Genomic DNA, 19,107 nt, shown 5'->3' with positions numbered 1-19,107 from the left:
CTACAATGACCTTCGTGGAGTCGGTTCAGTTAGATCTATGAGGGTATGAATGTAACAAACGCCTGGGGCTACAATGACCTTCGTGGAGTCGGTTCAGTTAGATCTATGAGGGTGTGATTGTAACAAACGCCTGGGGCTACAATGACATTCGTGGAGTCGGTTCAGTTAGATCTATGAGGGTGTGATTGTAACAAACGCCTGGGGCTACAATGACCTTCGTGGAGTCGGTTCAGTTAGATCTATGAGGGTGTGAATGTAACAAACGCCTGGGGCTACAATGACCTTCGTGGAGTCGGTTCAGTTAGATCTATGAGGGTATGAATGTAACAAACGCCTGGGGCTACAATGACCTTCGTGGAGTCGGTTCAGTTAGATCTATGAGGGTATGAATGTAACAAACGCCTGGGGCTACAATGACCTTCGTGGAGTCGGTTCAGTTAGATCTATGAGGGTGTGAATGTAACAAACGCCTGGGGCTGCAATGACCTTCGTGGAGTCGGTTCAGTTAGATCTATGAGGGTGTGAATGTAACAAACGCCTGGGGCTACAATGACCTTCGTGGAGTCGGTTCAGTTAGATCTATGAGGGTATGAATGTAACAAACGCCTGGGGCTACAATGACCTTCGTGGAGTCGGTTCAGTTAGATCTATGAGGGTATGAATGTAACAAACGCCTGGGGCTACAATGACCTTCGTGGAGTCGGTTCAGTTAGATCTATGAGGGTGTGAATGTAACAAACGCCTGGGGCTACAATGACATTCGTGGAGTCGGTTCAGTTAGATCTATGAGGGTGTGAATGTAACAAACGCCTGGGGCTACAATGACCTTCGTGGAGTCGGTTCAGTTAGATCTATGAGGGTATGAATGTAACAAACGCCTGGGGCTACAATGACCAGCGTGGAGTCGGTTCAGTTAGATCTATGAGGGTGTGAATGTAACAAACGCCTGGGGCTACAATGACATTCGTGGAGTCGGTTCAGTTAGATCTATGAGGGTGTGATTGTAACAAACGTCTGGGGCTACAATGACCAGCGTGGAGTCGGTTCAGTTAGATCTATGAGGGTGTGAATGTAACAAACGCCTGGGGCTGCAATGACCTTCGTGGAGTCGGTTCAGTTAGATCTATGAGGGTGTGAATGTAACAAACGCCTGGGGCTACAATGACCTTCGTGGAGTCGGTTCAGTTAGATCTATGAGGGTATGAATGTAACAAACGCCTGGGGCTACAATGACCTTCGTGGAGTCGGTTCAGTTAGATCTATGAGGGTGTGAATGTAACAAACGCCTGGGGCTACAATGACCTTCGTGGAGTCGGTTCAGTTAGATCTATGAGGGTGTGAATGTAACAAACGCCTGGGGCTACAATGACCTTCGTGGAGTCGGTTCAGTTAGATCTATGAGGGTATGAATGTAACAAACGCCTGGGGCTACAATGACCTTCGTGGAGTCGGTTCAGTTAGATCTATGAGGGTATGAATGTAACAAACGCCTGGGGCTACAATGACCTTCGTGGAGTCGGTTCAGTTAGATCTATGAGGGTGTGAATGTAACAAACGCCTGGGGCTACAATGACCTTCGTGGAGTCGGTTCAGTTAGATCTATGAGGGTGTGAATGTAACAAACGCCTGGGGCTACAATGACCTTCGTGGAGTCGGTTCAGTTAGATCTATGAGGGTGTGATTGTAACAAACGCCTGGGGCTACAATGACCTTCGTGGAGTCGGTTCAGTTAGATCTATGAGGGTATGAATGTAACAAACGCCTGGGGCTACAATGACCTTCGTGGAGTCGGTTCAGTTAGATCTATGAGGGTGTGAATGTAACAAACGTCTGGGGCTACAATGACATTCGTGGAGTCGGTTCAGTTAGATCTATGAGGGTATGAATGTAACAAACGCCTGGGGCTACAATGACCTTCGTGGAGTCGGTTCAGTTAGATCTATGAGGGTATGAATGTAACAAACGCCTGGGGCTTCAATGACCAGCGTGGAGTCGGTTCAGTTAGATCTATGAGGGTGTGATTGTAACAAACGCCTGGGGCTACAATGACCTTCGGTGTGCTCCACTGTAATAGAGGCACATAAGAACTTGCTTTGTTTCTCAAAATCTCAGAATGTAATTATATATTCCCCACAGCTGCTCACACACCAACCGAGCGTCTTAACCTCTGTGCTAAAAGCCGGGCTCATCTGCATTCGTGGTTCTAGAGCTTTTAACCTGGCCTCAGCAGCAGGGGACACAATCATTAATGGCGGTGTATCACATAAAACACTATATCTGTAAAACAGATGAGCTGAGGTCCTCCGACTCTGGCCTGCTTGTTATCCCCAAGCAAAAGTGCTCCGACTCTTTGAAACTCTCTCCCAGCTTTGGTGCGTGATGCTCCCACCGTCACTCTCTTTAAATCAACTCTCAAGACCCGCCTGTTCTCTCTTGCTTTCCATGCTCTTTAAGCCTGATATCTGTTAGCTGTTGCGTCTTTGCTGCTTCTAACTTTTTTTTTCCTGTACTTAATGTATTATGCATTGTTGTTACTGCATCTTGTAAATTGCTTTGTGATGGTGCTCCACTATGAAAGGCGCTATATAAAATGCAGGTTGATTGATTGATTGATTGATTGAGTGAGTGAGACATGTTTCTTGTTGTGTGTGCCTCATGTTGCCCAGCATGTCTGCAATGCCACAGCGAGTAAGGTACAATGTAGGGGAGACCGGGGCTAGTTGAGACACAGGGTAAGGTGAGTTTAGAGTAAAATACTGATAATACTGAAAATAATAAATATACAAGTTAAATACTTTTTAAGTACAGTAATATCTGTTAAAAATAATCATATTAATCATTATTTTGTGGTGGTTGTTAAGATTATTATTATTATTATTATTATTATTATTATTATTATTATTATTGATTCTTCAGACATCTTAACTTGAAACTGAAATGCAAAGCCTTCAAACTACTCTGGAAATATACAGTATGTATCCTGGACGAGAGTGTGTCTCCTGAGAGCCAGCAGAGGGCGCTCCCGTGTCCCCTCCTTCACTGTCCTGCACTCTGGAAGCTGTTCGCCTCGCTTCCGACAGTCTCGTGATATGAAGACAAAGTCCACGCAGTCTCGAAGTGCTGGTCAGCGTGCTGCTGTACACACGGCCACAGTCCTTCCAGCAGACACACACACAGACCCCGGTAACTAGTTTTTTATTGTTTGCTTTGAGCATACGAAAAGCTTTGATACATGAGCATCAAGCAAGTGTAGCGGATTTAAGCGAGGATCGCAGCCTCGATTACTGCAATGTGAAACTTAGGGCATGTCTGCACAGCACAGCAGTGAAACTTCGTATTTAAAAAAAGAGATCTCTCTTTTATACTACGACTTCTAATAAAACACGAGGTTTAAAGTCTTGAATTAAATATGTCATTGTGAAGATTATTATTATTATACCATTATTATTATTATTAGTAGTAGTAGTAGTCGTAGTAGTAGTATTTATTATTATTGACATTGAACTAGGGCAGCAGTGTGCAGTAGTGGTTAGGGCTCTGGACTCTTTACCGGAGGGTCGGGGGTTCAATCCCAGGATGGGGGACACTGCTGCTGTACCCTTGAGCAAGGTACTTTACCTAGATTGCTCCAGTAAAAACCCAACTGTATAAATGGGGAATTGTATAAAAAAATATAAATAAATAATGTGATATCTGTATAATGTGAAATAATGTATAATGTGATGTCTTGTAACAATTGTAAGTCGCCCTGGATAAGGGCGTCTGCTAAGAAGTAAATAATAAACGACGTTCAGGAGTATTCTGAGTTTAAATATTGTTATATAAAAGTACACATACATGCAAACATACATACACACACATACATAAATACACACACACACATACATGAATACACACACACATGCATTCATTAATAAATAAGCGCTTTGTACATATGCATGGTCTGTACTGTGTCCTCTCTCTAAATTTAGTTTTTTTAAGGATTTGCCGGTTATCCAGTCATTCAAATATGAACGATCTTGTATTGATCTGACCCAGCATTCTCCTGTCCAGGTCCAGCATGCGTTACTGTAGCACACGTGGAGGGGTGCTGCGCTGGGACTTCCAGGCGGTGCTGTTCTCTGGCTTCGCTCCGGATGGAGGACTCTTCATGCCTGAGGAGATCCCGGCGCTGGACACTGCCACCCTGCGGAGCTGGAGCCGGCTGTCCTACACTGAGCTGGTGCAGGAGGTCTGCTCTCTCTTCATCCCCCAGCACCTCATCCCCAGAGCGGACCTGGCCGGTAAGCCTGCCTCTCATCTCACACAGCTCTCCTACACTGAGCTGGTGCAGGAGGTCTGCTCTCTCTTCATCCCCAGAGCGGACCTGGCCGGTAAGCCTGCCTCTCATCTCACACAGCTCTCCTACACTGAGCTGGTGCAGGAGGTCTGCTCTCTCTTCATCCCCAGAGCGGACCTGGCCGGTAAGCCTGCCTCTCATCTCACACAGCTCTCCTACACTGAGCTGGTGCAGGAGGTCTGCTCTCTCTTCATCCCCCAGCACCTCATCCCCAGAGCGGACCTGGCTGATAAGCCTGTCTCACATCTCACACAGCTCTCCTTTGCAGTATTTATTTTTCAGGGACTCACCAGCTCAGCAGGTCAGAAATAACTGAAAATGGCGAAAACTGGTATAATTAACTTGTTTTTATGGTGCTTAAATGAACCAGCCATTTCGTTTATGTTCTGTAGATTTCTATAAAAAAATCTGTATATTGTGTTTGCAGAAGTGTAGTTAAACAGTGAGTGATTCCTGTGCCCTGTGCTCTCTGTGCTCAGTGAGTGATTCCAGTGTCCTGTGCTCTCTCTGCTCAGTGAGTGATTCCAGTGTCCTGTGCTCTCTGTGCTCAGTGAGTGATTCCAGTGTCCTGTGCTCTCTCTGTGCTCAGTGAGTGATTCCTGTGCCCTGTGCTCTCTCTGCTCAGTGAGTGATTCCTGTGCCCTGTGCTCTCTGTGCTCAGTGAGTGATTCCTGTGCCCTGTGCTCTCTGTGCTCAGTGAGTGATTCCTGTGTCCTGTGCTCTCTCTGTCAGTGAGTGATTCCTGTGCCCTGTGCTCTCTCTGTCAGTGAGTGATTCCTGTGCCCTGTGCTCTCTCTGCTCAGTGAGTGATTCCAGTGTCCTGTGCTCTCTCTGCTCAGTGAGTGATTCCTGTGTCCTGTGCTCTCTCTGCTCAGTGAGTGATTCCAGTGTCCTGTGCTCTCTCTGCTCAGTGAGTGATTCCAGTGTCCTGTGCTCTCTCTGCTCAGTGAGTGATTCCTGTGCCCTGTGCTCTCTCTGTGCTCAGTGAGTGATTCCTGTGCCCTGTGCTCTCTCTGCTCAGTGAGTGATTCCTGTGCCCTGTGCTCTCTGTGCTCAGTGAGTGATTCCAGTGTCCTGTGCTCTCTCTGCTCAGTGAGTGATTCCTGTGCCCTGTGCTCTCTCTGCTCAGTGAGTGATTCCTGTGCCCTGTGCTCTCTCTGCTCAGTGAGTGATTCCTGTGTCCTGTGCTCTCTCTGTCAGTGAGTGATTCCTGTGCCCTGTGCTCTCTCTGCTCAGTGAGTGATTCCTGTGCCTTGTGTTCTCTGTGCTCAGTGAGTGATTCCTGTGCCCTGTGCTCTCTCTGCTCAGTGAGTGATTCCTGTGCCCTGTGCTCTCTCTGCTCAGTGAGTGATTCCTGTGCCCTGTGCTCTCTCTGCTCAGTGAGTGATTCCTGTGCCCTGTGCTCTCTCTGTGCTCAGTGAGTGATTCCTGTGCCCTGTGCTCTCTCTGCTCAGTGAGTGATTCCTGTGTCCTGTGCTCTCTCTGTCAGTGAGTGATTCCTGTGTCCTGTGCTCTCTGTGCTCAATGAGTGATTCCTGTGCCCTGTGCTCTCTCTGCTCAGTGAGTGATTCCTGTGCCCTGTGCTCTCTCTGCTCAGTGAGTGATTCCTGTGCCCTGTGCTCTCTCTGCTCAGTGAGTGATTCCTGTGTCCTGTGCTCTCTGTGCTCAGTGAGTGATTCCTGTGCCTTGTGTTCTCTGTGCTCAGTGAGTGATTCCAGTGTCCTGTGCTCTCTGTGCTCAGTGAGTGATTCCTGTGCCCTGTGCTCTCTCTGTGCTCAGTGAGTGATTCCTGTGCCCTGTGCTCTCTCTGTGCTCAGTGAGTGATTCCTGTGCCCTGTGCTCTCTGTGCTCAGTGAGTGATTCCTGTGCCTTGTGTTCTCTGTGCTCAGTGAGTGATTCCAGTGTCCTGTGCTCTCTGTGCTCAGTGAGTGATTCCTGTGCCCTGTGCTCTCTCTGTGCTCAGTGAGTGATTCCTGTGCCCTGTGCTCTCTCTGTGCTCAGTGAGTGATTCCTGTGCCCTGTGCTCTCTGTGCTCAGTGAGTGATTCCTGTGCCCTGTGCTCTCTCTGTGCTCAGTGAGTGATTCCAGTGTCCTGTGCTCTCTCTGCTCAGTGAGTGATTCCTGTGTCCTGTGCTCTCTCTGCTCAGTGAGTGATTCCTGTGTCCTGTGCTCTCTCTGCTCAGTGAGTGATTCCTGTGCTCTCTGTGCTCAGTGAGTGATTCCTGTGCCCTGTGCTCTCTGTGCTCAGTGAGTGATTCCTGTGTCCTGTGCTCTCTCTGCTCAGTGAGTGATTCCTGTGCTCTCTGCTCAGTGAGTGATTCCTGTGCCCTGTGCTCTCTGTGCTCAGTGAGTGATTCCTGTGCCCTGTGCTCTCTGTGCTCAGTGAGTGATTCCTGTGCCTTGTGTTCTCTCTGCTCAGTGAGTGATTCCTGTGTCCTGTGCTCTCTCTGTCAGTGAGTGATTCCTGTGCCCTGTGCTCTCTGTGCTCAGTGAGTGATTCCTGTGCCCTGTGCTCTCTCTGTCAGTGAGTGATTCCTGTGTCCTGTGCTCTCTGTGCTCAGTGAGTGATTCCTGTGCCCTGTGCTCTCTGAGTGATTCCAGTGTCCTGTGCTCTCTCTGCTCAGTGAGTGATTCCTGTGCCCTGTGCTCTCTCTGCTCAGTGAGTGATTCCTGTGCCCTGTGCTCTCTGTGCTCAGTGAGTGATTCCTGTGCCCTGTGCTCTCTGTGCTCAGTGAGTGATTCCTGTGCCCTGTGCTCTCTCTGTCAGTGAGTGATTCCTGTGCCCTGTGCTCTCTCTGCTCAGTGAGTGATTCCTGTGTCCTGTGCTCTCTCTGCTCAGTGAGTGATTCCTGTGTCCTGTGCTCTCTCTGCTCAGTGAGTGATTCCTGTGCCCTGTGCTCTCTCTGTGCTCAGTGAGTGATTCCTGTGTCCTGTGCTCTCTCTGCTCAGTGAGTGATTCCTGTGCCCTGTGCTCTCTCTGTCAGTGAGTGATTCCTGTGCCCTGTGCTCTCTCTGCTCAGTGAGTGATTCCTGTGTCCTGTGCTCTCTGTGCTCAGTGAGTGATTCCTGTGCCCTGTGCTCTCTCTGTCAGTGAGTGATTCCTGTGCCCTGTGCTCTCTCTGCTCAGTGAGTGATTCCTGTGTCCTGTGCTCTCTCTGCTCAGTGAGTGATTCCTGTGCCTTGTGTTCTCTGTGCTCAGTGAGTGATTCCTGTGCCCTGTGCTCTCTCTGCTCAGTGAGTGATTCCTGTGCCCTGTGCTCTCTCTGCTCAGTGAGTGATTCCTGTGCCCTGTGCTCTCTCTGCTCAGTGAGTGATTCCTGTGCCCTGTGCTCTCTGTGCTCAGTGAGTGATTCCTGTGTCCTGTGCTCTCTGTGCTCAGTGAGTGATTCCAGTGTCCTGTGCTCTCTGTGCTCAGTGAGTGATTCCTGTGCCCTGTGCTCTCTCTGCTCAGTGAGTGATTCCTGTGCCCTGTGCTCTCTCTGCTCAGTGAGTGATTCCTGTGTCCTGTGCTCTCTGTGCTCAGTGAGTGATTCCTGTGTCCTGTGCTCTCTGTGCTCAGTGAGTGATTCCTGTGCCCTGTGCTCTCTCTGCTCAGTGAGTGATTCCTGTGCCCTGTGCTCTCTCTGCTCAGTGAGTGATTCCTGTGTCCTGTGCTCTCTCTGCTCAGTGAGTGATTCCTGTGCCCTGTGCTCTCTCTGCTCAGTGAGTGATTCCTGTGTCCTGTGCTCTCTCTGCTCAGTGAGTGATTCCTGTGCCCTGTGCTCTCTCTGCTCAGTGAGTGATTCCTGTGCCCTGTGCTCTCTCTGTGCTCAGTGAGTGATTCCTGTGCCTTGTGTTCTCTCTGCTCAGTGAGTGATTCCAGTGTCCTGTGCTCTCTCTGCTCAGTGAGTGATTCCTGTGTCCTGTGCTCTCTCTGCTCAGTGAGTGATTCCTGTGCCCTGTGCTCTCTGTGCTCAGTGAGTGATTCCAGTGTCCTGTGCTCTCTGTGCTCAGTGAGTGATTCCAGTGTCCTGTGCTCTCTCTGCTCAGTGAGTGATTCCTGTGTCCTGTGCTCTCTCTGTCAGTGAGTGATTCCTGTGTCCTGTGCTCTCTGTGCTCAGTGAGTGATTCCAGTGTCCTGTGCTCTCTCTGCTCAGTGAGTGATTCCTGTGCCCTGTGCTCTCTCTGCTCAGTGAGTGATTCCAGTGTCCTGTGCTCTCTCTGCTCAGTGAGTGATTCCTGTGTCCTGTGCTCTTAGCTCTCCTCAGCACAGCGTTCAGCCGGTTCCCGCTGGCAGAGGTGGTGCGTGTGGCCAGGCTGAAGGACGGACTTCGTGTGGTGGAGTTGTGGCACGGGGCTACGCTGGCCTTCAAGGACCTGGCCATGTCCTGCGTGGGGCAGTTCCTGCGCTACTTCCTGAGCAAGCTCAACAGACACGCCACCATCGTGGTCGGTACGTAGAGATCTTCAACAGCCTGGTTTCCTTCCCGGGATCCTGCTGTCCTGTACTACTGGCTTATAGGTGCTCCTAATAGTGATGTTGTATTTTCCTGTCCAAAACTAAATGTCTGCAAACTCCCCTTGCTTTTAAGCAGCTGCCTGGTATACTAGGTGGGACCAGACCCAGTCCTGCTTAGATTCCAACGTGTGTCTGTGTTTTAGGGAAGAGCTGTGGATAGGGGGCGACCTCATAAACCCATTAAGCCCGGAAGAGTTAAACAACATGCTGCTCAGGAACATCCACCCTTATAGTACAGCTGACAAGCAAACGTATCGTGCATTTTATGATAAAAGCATGACATCTTCTACAGTCTTTCTACACACCCTGAGGTTTATTTTCAGAAGTGGAGCCATCTCAGATTTGACTTCTGATGACCTTGAGAGGTCAGTGAGTTTGGACAATGCTGATTTTCACTTGTCTGAACCCTGCATCATAATACATACAAATAAAAAGATAAACCACTTTTATGAGCATTATGCTTTTGTTCTGTCCCACAGAGTTTATATGTACATAATAATGCAGAAGCCACCATACATTTATCAGAATAGTGGCCATTGAGAGGTCAATCAGTATTGACCTCTCGTGACCATTATTGATCTCACGCGGCACGCGTGCAGTAAGGTGGAGGTGAAACCTGCAGGACATCAAAAAATGTTTTAAGGACACAAAAAGTATTTTGAAAACACCAAAAATATTTTTTTTAAATTCCAAAAATATTTTGAACACACACAAAATATTTTTTGAGTCCTCAGAATGTTTTTGGAATTTTTAAAAATATTTTTAAAAACACAAAAAATATTTTAAGGAAACAAAAAGTATTTTGAGGAAACACAAACTATTTTGAAGAAATAACAAGTATTTTAAGAACATGATAAATCCTTGTGTTCTGAGAATATTTATTTTATATTTTTTTTATAATTGCACAGTGCAATACTACACCATTGTGACATGCTTGTATGCTGCAGGTGAGTTTCTTGTGCATGATCAGCACCTCTTTAGCGCTGGCAGCCGGTGTAGTAAATATTAACACACTAACTCGTGTTTCTTTCGTTCATTAGTCACGAGTGGATTCAGTAAAATCATCAAACTTCATTGAAGTAAATTAAAAGTCCATGTTATATACAAAGCAGATACATTTTTGTCTTTATCAGAGGGAAAAAACAGAATATTCAGATCTGCACAACAGGTGTCGCTAAATAGAGACACAAATCATCCTCAATAAAAAGTTTCAGTCAAGTTCACTTGGGTAATTAATTATAACTAATCCAAGTTCAAAACAACAGGTTGAACAGGTATTCAAATTGATTACATAATTGGTATTAGAGACAATTGTATTGAACCTTTTTCTCTGGTGTTCGTGCCCTCTCCTCACCTATCACCATGGCAAAGCGTCACATCCTGGTAGACCCTACCACACCTAAACCCAAGCCCTCCAAGCCAGCTGGCAGATTGGGATCTGTGTGTGCTTTATCAGAAGAGGCTGGGGAAGCTTTGCACGGTCCAGCTAAATCAACCAAGGCACTCACTGGCAGCGGCTACAAATCATTAGCAGGTCACCTCGATCAGTTTCAGGAACTTGTGCTATGAACTCATTCACTGTGGACCACCCTTCCAGAAGCATCACAGTCGTGCTGTGAACTCATTCACTGTGGACCACCCTTCCAGAAGCATCACAGTCGTGCTGTGAACTCATTCACTGTGGATCACCCTTCCAGAAGCATCACAGTCGTGCTGTGAACTCATTCACTGTGGACCACCCTTCCAGAAGCATCACAGTCGTGCTATGAACTCATTCACTGTGGATCACCCTTCCAGAAGCATCACAGTCGTGCTGTGAACTCATTCACTGTGGACCACCCTTCCAGAAGCATCACAGTCGTGCTGTGAACTCATTCACTGTGGATCACCCTTCCAGAAGCATCACAGTCGTGCTGTGAACTCATTCACTGTGGACCACCCTTCCAGAAGCATCACAGTCGTGCTATGAACTCATTCACTGTGGATCACCCTTCCAGAAGCATCACAGTCGTGCTATGAACTCATTCACTGTGGACCACCCTTCCAGAAGCATCACAGTCGTGCTATGAACTCATTCACTGTGGACCACCCTTCCAGAAGCATCACAGTCGTGCTATGAACTCATTCACTGTGGACCACCCTTCCAGAAGCATCACAGTCGTGCTATGAACTCATTCACTGTGGACCACCCTTCCAGAAGCATCACAGTCATACTGTGAACTCATTCACTGTGGACCACCCTTCCAGAAGCATCACAGTCGTGCTATGAACTCATTCACTGTGGACCACCCTTCCAGAAGCATCACAGTGGTGCTGTGAACTCATTCACTGTGGACCACCCTTCTAGAGGCATCACAGTCGTGCTATGAACTCATTCACTGTGGACCACCCTTCCAGAAGCATCACAATCGTGCTGTGAACTCATTCACTGTGGATCACCCTTCCAGAAGCATCACAGTCGTGCTATGAACTCATTCACTGTGGACCACCCTTCCAGAAGCATCACAGTCGTGCTATGAACTCATTCACTGTGGACCACCCTTCCAGAAGCATCACAGTCGTGCTATGAACTCATTCACTGTGGACCACCCTTCCAGAAGCATCACAGTCGTGCTGTGAACTCATTCACTGTGGACCACCCTTCCAGAAGCATCACAGTCGTGCTATGAACTCATTCACTGTGGACCACCCTTCCAGAAGCATCACAGTCGTGCTATGAACTCATTCACTGTGGACCACCCTTCCAGAAGCATCACAGTCGTGCTGTGAACTCATTCACTGTGGACCACCCTTCCAGAAGCATCACAGTCGTGCTATGAACTCATTCACTGTGGACCACCCTTCCAGAAGCATCGCAGTCGTGCTATGAACTCATTCACTGTGGACCACCCTTCCAGAAGCATCACAGTCGTGCTGTGAACTCATTCACTGTGGACCACCCTTCCAGAAGCATCGCAGTCGTGCTATGAACTCATTCACTGTGGACGACCCTTCCAGAATCATCACAGTCAAGCTATGAACTCATTCACTGTGGACCACCCTTCCAGAAGCATCACAGTCGTGCTATGAACTCATTCACTGTGGACCACCCTTCCAGAAGCATCACAGTCGTGCTGTGAACTCATTCACTGTGGAACACCCTTCCAGAAGCATCACAGTCGTGCTATGAACTCATTCACTGTGGACCACCCTTCCAGAAGCATCACAGTCGTGCTGTGAACTCATTCACTGTGGACCACCCTTCCAGAAGCATCACAGTCAAGCTATGAACTCATTCACTGTGGACCACCCTTCCAGAAGCATCACAGTCGTGCTGTGAACTCATTCACTGTGGACCACCCTTCCAGAAGCATCACAGTCGTGCTATGAACTCATTCACTGTGGACCACCCTTCCAGAAGCATCACAGTCGTGCTGTGAACTCATTCACTGTGGACCACCCTTCCAGAAGCATCACAGTCGTGCTGTGAACTCATTCACTGTGGACCACCCTTCCAGAAGCATCACAGTCGTGCTGTGAACTCATTCACTGTGGACCACCCTTCCAGAAGCATCACAGTCGTGCTATGAACTCATTCACTGTGGACCACCCTTCCAGACGCATCACAGTCGTGTTATGAACTCATTCACTGTGGACCACCCTTCCAGAAGCATCACAGTCGTGCTGTGAACTCATTCACTGTGGACCACCCTTCCAGAAGCATCGCAGTCGTGCTATGAACTCATTCACTGTGGACCATCCTTCCAGAAGCATCACAGTCAAGCTATGAACTCATTCACTGTGGACCACCCTTCCAGAAGCATCACAGTCGTGCTATGAACTCATTCACTGTGGATCACCCTTCCAGAAGCATCACAGTCGTGCTGTGAACTCATTCACTGTGGACCACCCTTCCAGAAGCATCACAGTCGTGCTATGAACTCATTCACTGTGGACCACCCTTCCAGAAGCATCACAGTCGTGCTATGAACTCATTCACTGTGGACCACCCTTCCAGAAGCATCACAGTCGTGCTGTGAACTCATTCACTGTGGACCACCCTTCCAGAAGCATCACAGTCGTACTATGAACTCATTCACTGTGGACCACCCTTCCAGAAGCATCACAGTCGTGCTATGAACTCATTCACTGTGGACCACCCTTCCAGAAGCATCGCAGTCGTGCTATGAACTCATTCACTGTGGACCACCCTTCCAGAAGCATCACAGTCGTGCTGTGAACTCATTCACTGTGGACCACCCTTCCAGAAGCATCGCAGTCGTGCTATGAACTCATTCACTGTGGACCACCCTTCCAGAAGCATCACAGTCGTGCTATGAACTCATTCACTGTGGACCACCCTTCCAGAAGCATCACAGTCGTGCTATGAACTCATTCACTGTGGACCACCCTTCCAGAAGCATCGCAGTCGTGCTATGAACTCATTCACTGTGGACCACCCTTCCAGAAGCATCGCAGTCGTGCTGTGAACTCATTCACTGTGGACCACCCTTCCAGAAGCATCGCAGTCGTGCTATGAACTCATTCACTGTGGACCACCCTTCCAGAATCATCACAGTCAAGCTATGAACTCATTCACTGTGGACCACCCTTCCAGAAACATCACAGTCGTGCTATGAACTCATTCACTGTGGACCACCCTTCCAGAAGCATCACAGTCGTGCTGTGAACTCATTCACTGTGGACCACCCTTCCAGAAGCATCACAGTCGTGCTATGAACTCATTCACTGTGGACCACCCTTCCAGAAGCATCACAGTCGTGCTATGAACTCATTCACTGTGGACCACCCTTCCAGAAGCATCACAGTCGTGCTGTGAACTCATTCACTGTGGACCACCCTTCCAGAAGCATCACAGTCGTGCTATGAACTCATTCACTGTGGACCACCCTTCCAGAAGCATCGCAGTCGTGCTATGAACTCATTCACTGTGGACCACCCTTCCAGAAGCATCACAGTCGTGCTATGAACTCATTCACTGTAGACCATCCTTCCAGAAGCATCACAGTCGTGCTGTGAACTCATTCACTGTGGACCACCCTTCCAGAAGCATCACAGTCGTGCTGTGAACTCATTCACTGTGGGTGTAGGAAGGAATGCACTGAGCAATGCAAGTGCACTGCCCTCTGCTCCTGTTCTGGAGAAGGTTAGCACTAAGCTAGTACTTAGATCATTACTCGGACCTACCAGTTCTTTAGATCTTTGCATCAGATAGGTATCTGTGTCTATATCTATTGTACATGTAGACCCCACATTTCTAATAAACTGTTTTATTTGTGGCATTCATTACACCTTCCCAATCGGACAGCACATGTGAGCCCTGAGTGAGGTCAACAGAGGTCAAACCTCCAGTGATTTCACATGTGACAAATAGTGTTCCAGGACCCAGAAATACACATAAAACGATGTCATTTAGGGAGTTATGATCATGTTTTATGACATTCGGTGCTAAAATAGCAAACAATTGTTGTCCGAGGTCATTGACCTCTCAAGGTCATCAGAAGTCAAATCTGAGATGGCTCCACTTCTGAAAATAAACCTCAGGGTGTGTAGAAAGACTGTAGAAAATGTCATGCTTTTATCATAAAATGCACAGTACTTTTTATATATGAGTTTATCAGCTGTACTATTAGAAAAGTTTACTGTGTTGCACAAAGACAAAAGAACAGCAAAGTGCAGCGTAGTGAAAGCATTTTGAAGCACAGGAAAGTCAAGTCTGCAAAGGGATTGCAAAACATGGTAAACACTTGCATAGGAAACTGCAGAAATACTGCGGTAGGCTTTTCGAGGGGCAGGTACGGAGAAGCAGGGATACCAGCACTCACTCCCGCAGCTTCTCTTCATGCAGGGACCTCCGGAGACACGGGGAGCTCAGCTATCGAGAGCGTGCGCGGGATGGAGGGGGTCGACATCATCGTGACCTTCCCAAAGGGGCGCTGCACCCCTGTGCAGGAGCTGCAGATGACCACCGTCAAGGAGGACAACGTGCACGTGTTTGCAGGTCAGTGCATGAGCGGCTGTGAGGTCAGAGCCCTGCACTGGGCACGAAAGCAAAAAAGAGAGATTTGAATTTTAAAACATGATTTTAAAACACCTGGTTCTGAACTAGGTTAAGAAAGCTCTGTTTGCTCTCCTTGCCTTCCAGGATGTCTGTTGCTATTTTACTAAGTCATTTCAACCCAGCAATGTTTTTGGTGTGTTGCTGTTTTACTAAGTCATTTCAACCCAGCAGTGTTTTTGGGTATCTTGCTGGCTGTTATTGACAGGAAAGAAGCCATCGAAGAGGTGGGGACGACTTCACCGGCCCGGTGAAGTGGCCAAGCAAGTGCAACACTAACTGAAAGCATGGCTTGCAAACAGAGATGTATTTAACCTTGTGTAGTACCAGGTGTTCACTTGGGTTTGAGCTCATTAAAAAACAAAATCACAGTTCTAGTGAAAAACTGTTTTTATTTTTGATTCTGTAAAGTCTAGTGGTTAACACTGATTCCGGTATTCTTACTGCATTCCAGGATCCAGGGTTACCAGACTTCACAGGAACTACTTGTTTCTGTACCATGTAAACCAGGGCTTATTACAGATGAGGGTTAGGGGGCTAGATTTCTTCAAACATGTAACAAATATATTTTAGAAGGTACTGGGCTAAATTTTCAAAGTTGTTTACTCCAAATCAACATTAGTACAAAGGAAAAACACACCCAATAAAGTTACCAAACCAGATACAAACAACTAAGACTTAACTGAATAACCTTTAAGTAGTCTTAAGTTGTTTCCTGTTTGTTTCAGAATTGTAATGGCGTTTTTTTTTTTTTTCCCCCTTTCAGGTAAGAATTGCACTAATGACAGTTTGGAGTAAATAGCTTTGAGAATCCAGCCCACTGTATTGTGTTGGTTAGTTGCAATGTTACATGGAACACCCCTTCCTCTGGGATTCTTCAATAAGGTGAATTAATGAATTAGGGTTACAGGTACGAGGCTACGCTGGAAATTGTTAGAAAAGCCCATGTAAACCAGTGCCATCAGGTGGTTGGTAGTGGTACTGCATTGAAAAGGGTCAGGGGAGAATGGCTGTTGTTTCTCGCCCCTGCAGCTGATGGCACCTCTGATGACATCGACGTGCCGATCCGGAAGCTGTTCTCCGACGCTGGGTTTGTGGAGCAGCACGGGCTGATGAGTCTGAACTCTGTGAACTGGGCTCGGATCATGGTGCAGGTGGCACACTTCTTCTACGCCTACTTTCAGTGCGCACCCTCACTGGAGAACTCACCGCTGCCTGAAGTGGAGATAGTGGTGCCCACTGGGGGAGCTGGGAACATCACAGGTACACAGGGAAAATCCAGAGCTGAGGGACTGGGAGGGAGGCAGTGTGTCTAGTGGTTAGAGCTGAGGGACTGGGAGGGAGGCAGTGTGTCTAGTGGTTAGAGCTGAGGGACTGGGAGGGAGGCAGCGTGTCTAGTGGTTAGAGCTGAGGGACTGGGAGGGAGGCAGCGAGTCTAGTGGTTAGAGCTGAGGGACTGGGAGGGAGGCAGCGTGTCTAGTGGTTAGAGCTGAGGGACTGGGAGGGAGGCAGCATGTCTAGTGGTTAGAGCTGAGGGACTGGGAGGGAGGCAGCGTGTCTAGTGGTTAGAGCTGAGGGACTGGGAGGGAGGCAGCGTGTCTAGTGGTTAGAGCTGAGGGACTGGGAGGGAGGCAGTGTGTCTAGTGGTTAGAGCTGAGGGACTGGGAGGGAGGCAGTGTGTCTAGTGGTTAGAGCTGAGGGACTGGGAGGGAGGCAGTGTGTCTAGTGGTTAGAGCTGAGGGACTGGGAGGGAGGCAGTGTGTCTAGTGGTTAGAGCTGAGGGACTGGGAGGGAGGCAGCGTGTCTAGTGGTTAGAGCTCAGGGACACACTGCCTCCCTCCCAGTCCTTCAGTTCACTGATGAACTGAAGCTATGCATGTACTTGTTATGAAATCCCCACTCCACTCTAATAGTAACTGACTTCCTGCAGCTGGGTGTGTGGCAGTGAAGATGGGCCTGCCTGTGCGCCTCGTTGCCGTGGTGAATGAGAATGATATCATCCACAGGGCCGTTCAGCTTGGGGATTTCTCCCTATCCGAGTCTGTGAAGCACACGCTGGCTCCAGCCATCGATATCCAGGTGAGGATCCTACACAGGGAACGGCAGCCTCCGTTCATCCTTACACACACACACTGCTGTAGTATAATTTAATAATCAAACTTCTTGACATCACCAGAAAAAAATGACACTTTTCATTAGTCTAATACTAATGACAAACCAGTGTAAGAAGCGGACCGTTTTCATGGAACGGCACAGTATGGTAAAAAGTGATATTGTCCCCCAAATATCAAGCTCAAGTGAACCATCTGAACAGACTGGTGCTACTGCTTCTCTGTGCTGTAACAGCCCACGCTGTGCGGGTGGCTCAGTGTTCCGCTCTCGCTTGGTGTTTTCCAGGACCCCTACAATATGGAGCGGGTGTTCTGGCTGTTGTCTGGAATGGATAGCAGCTTGATGAAAGGGCTGATGGAGGAGTTCTACTCCACAGGGAAGCTGAGATTACCACCAGGTTTGCACAAGACGGTCAGTATCATGTTTTTAAATAAAAGAAAATACATATTTGATAAAATGTGTTTTTCTTTCAAAACTGCACATTTACACCCTACAGTGCTCCCTCGTAATAAGTGGCTCTTTCTATTAGCCCTACAGTCCTGCCTCCCATTTGCCCCACAGTGTCCTTACACCAGCATGTGTTCTTGTTAGAAGGCAGAACACACATTCCAAGGTCTGTTAGCTATGACTCCTGACTACAGCCTTATACAGGGGGAGCCCTGTACTGTATATAGTGAATATCAGACTGCCCTAATAAAAAAGCTCACAAACGCTTTGTTTGGCATTTCATTCACATGACACAGGTGCATTATACTCAAAAGCATGCTTGCTTTTCTCAGTTTGTATTCTTTGGATAATAAAAGTAAGATTTTGAATCCATATAACCCGGTTACTCGGGTGCTGTGTTCTTTACATGTTATTTTTTTATAAGTCTGTGTTGAGGAGTTCAGGAACTGCTCTTCCACTCTAGTTGGCTGCCATTGACGTAACAGGCTGGATTAACCAATGGAAGAGCCAGTGCCATCTAGTGAGCTGCTACTTTGGATTAAGTTAAATGTGTTGTTCTGGCAATACACAGCTGTGCACTAGATGGTGCTGGTACTTACTAATATAAAAGACGCTGGCTGATCTAGCAGCTCCTGAAGCCGTACTCAAAGCACCTTAACACACATGAAAAAAAAAAATGAAAACAACATTTCAGTAACTGCAGTCAGAACCACTCTGCAGGATTGCAGGCATCAAGGTAAAGGAACAGTAGAACTGAATTAACTCAGTTTGAGACTCTATGAAAAGATCCAAGTGCCTCTTGTCGGTCCGTGCTGCAGTCTGACCTGGGGATGACCCCGGTGTGTTGCTATGCCCCAGGTCTCAGAGGTGGTGTCCTCCCGGTCAGTGACGGACAGAGACATCGTGGAGACCATGAGGAGATGCTGGGAGGAGAACCACTACCTGCTGTGCCCCCACTCTGCGGTCGCAGTGCAGCATCATTACCAGCAGCAGCAGCAGCTCAAACACGCCAGGTACAGCTTTAGACGCTCACAGCAGGAACTGGGGCTTCGTACCTGTTAAACAAGCAACTAACAATAAAACAAACAATATAATATTGTTGTTCAGTCTTCCCAGGTGTTGCCTAGCAACTGCCTCTGCGGCGAAGTTCCAGGATGCAGTGCTGAAGGCGGGACTAACCCCCGAGATCCCTGCGGAAATCCGAGCCCTGGAAACCATGGTGACACACTCCACCCCGATGAGGAGAGGGGAATGCTGGGAAGGAATCCTGAGAGAGAAGATTGAGCTCATCTCCAGCACCAGGAAAGGAGGGAACTCCGTGTAGCTCACCTTACACATACTGGACAATTTCAGTATTTTACTGTGGAATAATCCAGTTCTGAAAACATTTAAAAATGTTTTTCAGAAATGTAAATGTGACCCTTGCTGCTTAGAAAATCTGGCAAAAAAATAAATAAATAAATAAATAAAAATAATAATAACATTGTTACTGCTACTCTACTGATTTCATTTCTTTTTTTGTTTCAAAAGACAATATTGAAAACCTTTTTTTTTTATTACAGATTAAACTGTAGCCAAAACACGTGTTTTAATTGAAGTGTCAGTTAGAGGCACAGGATAATTGTGCAAATTGAGATTGCATCAATAATCCAG

At 47.7% G+C, this 19,107-nt stretch overlaps 1 protein-coding gene across 3 annotated transcripts; it reads left to right on the top strand.

Moving 5' to 3' along the window:
• Positions 1–3,048: 3,048 nt before the first annotated feature.
• LOC117962639 (threonine synthase-like 2) lies at positions 3,049–18,940 on the top strand. Of its 3 annotated transcripts, none has more exons than XM_058985743.1 (9): positions 3,049–3,183; positions 4,054–4,283; positions 8,577–8,771; positions 14,686–14,838; positions 15,928–16,158; positions 16,826–16,974; positions 17,293–17,418; positions 18,313–18,467; positions 18,562–18,940. In XM_058985743.1, the coding sequence occupies exons 2-9, from the start codon at positions 4,061–4,063 to the stop codon at positions 18,776–18,778; spliced, it is 1,449 nt and encodes a 482-aa protein (XP_058841726.1). In that variant the 5' UTR covers positions 3,049–3,183; positions 4,054–4,060; the 3' UTR covers positions 18,779–18,940. The 3 variants fall into 3 exon arrangements, with proteins under 3 accessions (XP_058841726.1, XP_058841731.1, XP_058841736.1); XM_058985748.1 differs by having other exon boundaries at positions 3,064–3,183; positions 4,039–4,283; XM_058985753.1 differs by lacking the exons at positions 3,049–3,183; positions 4,054–4,283 and adding an exon at positions 4,290–4,463.
• The last annotated feature ends 167 nt before the right edge of the window (positions 18,941–19,107 follow it).

Source organism: Acipenser ruthenus, chromosome 2 (genome assembly GCF_902713425.1).
Source record: "Acipenser ruthenus chromosome 2, fAciRut3.2 maternal haplotype, whole genome shotgun sequence".
Classification (NCBI taxonomy): domain Eukaryota; kingdom Metazoa; phylum Chordata; class Actinopteri; order Acipenseriformes; family Acipenseridae; genus Acipenser; species Acipenser ruthenus.
Note: the sequence above shows the minus strand (reverse complement) of the source record. Positions and strands in the feature narration are given on the sequence as shown.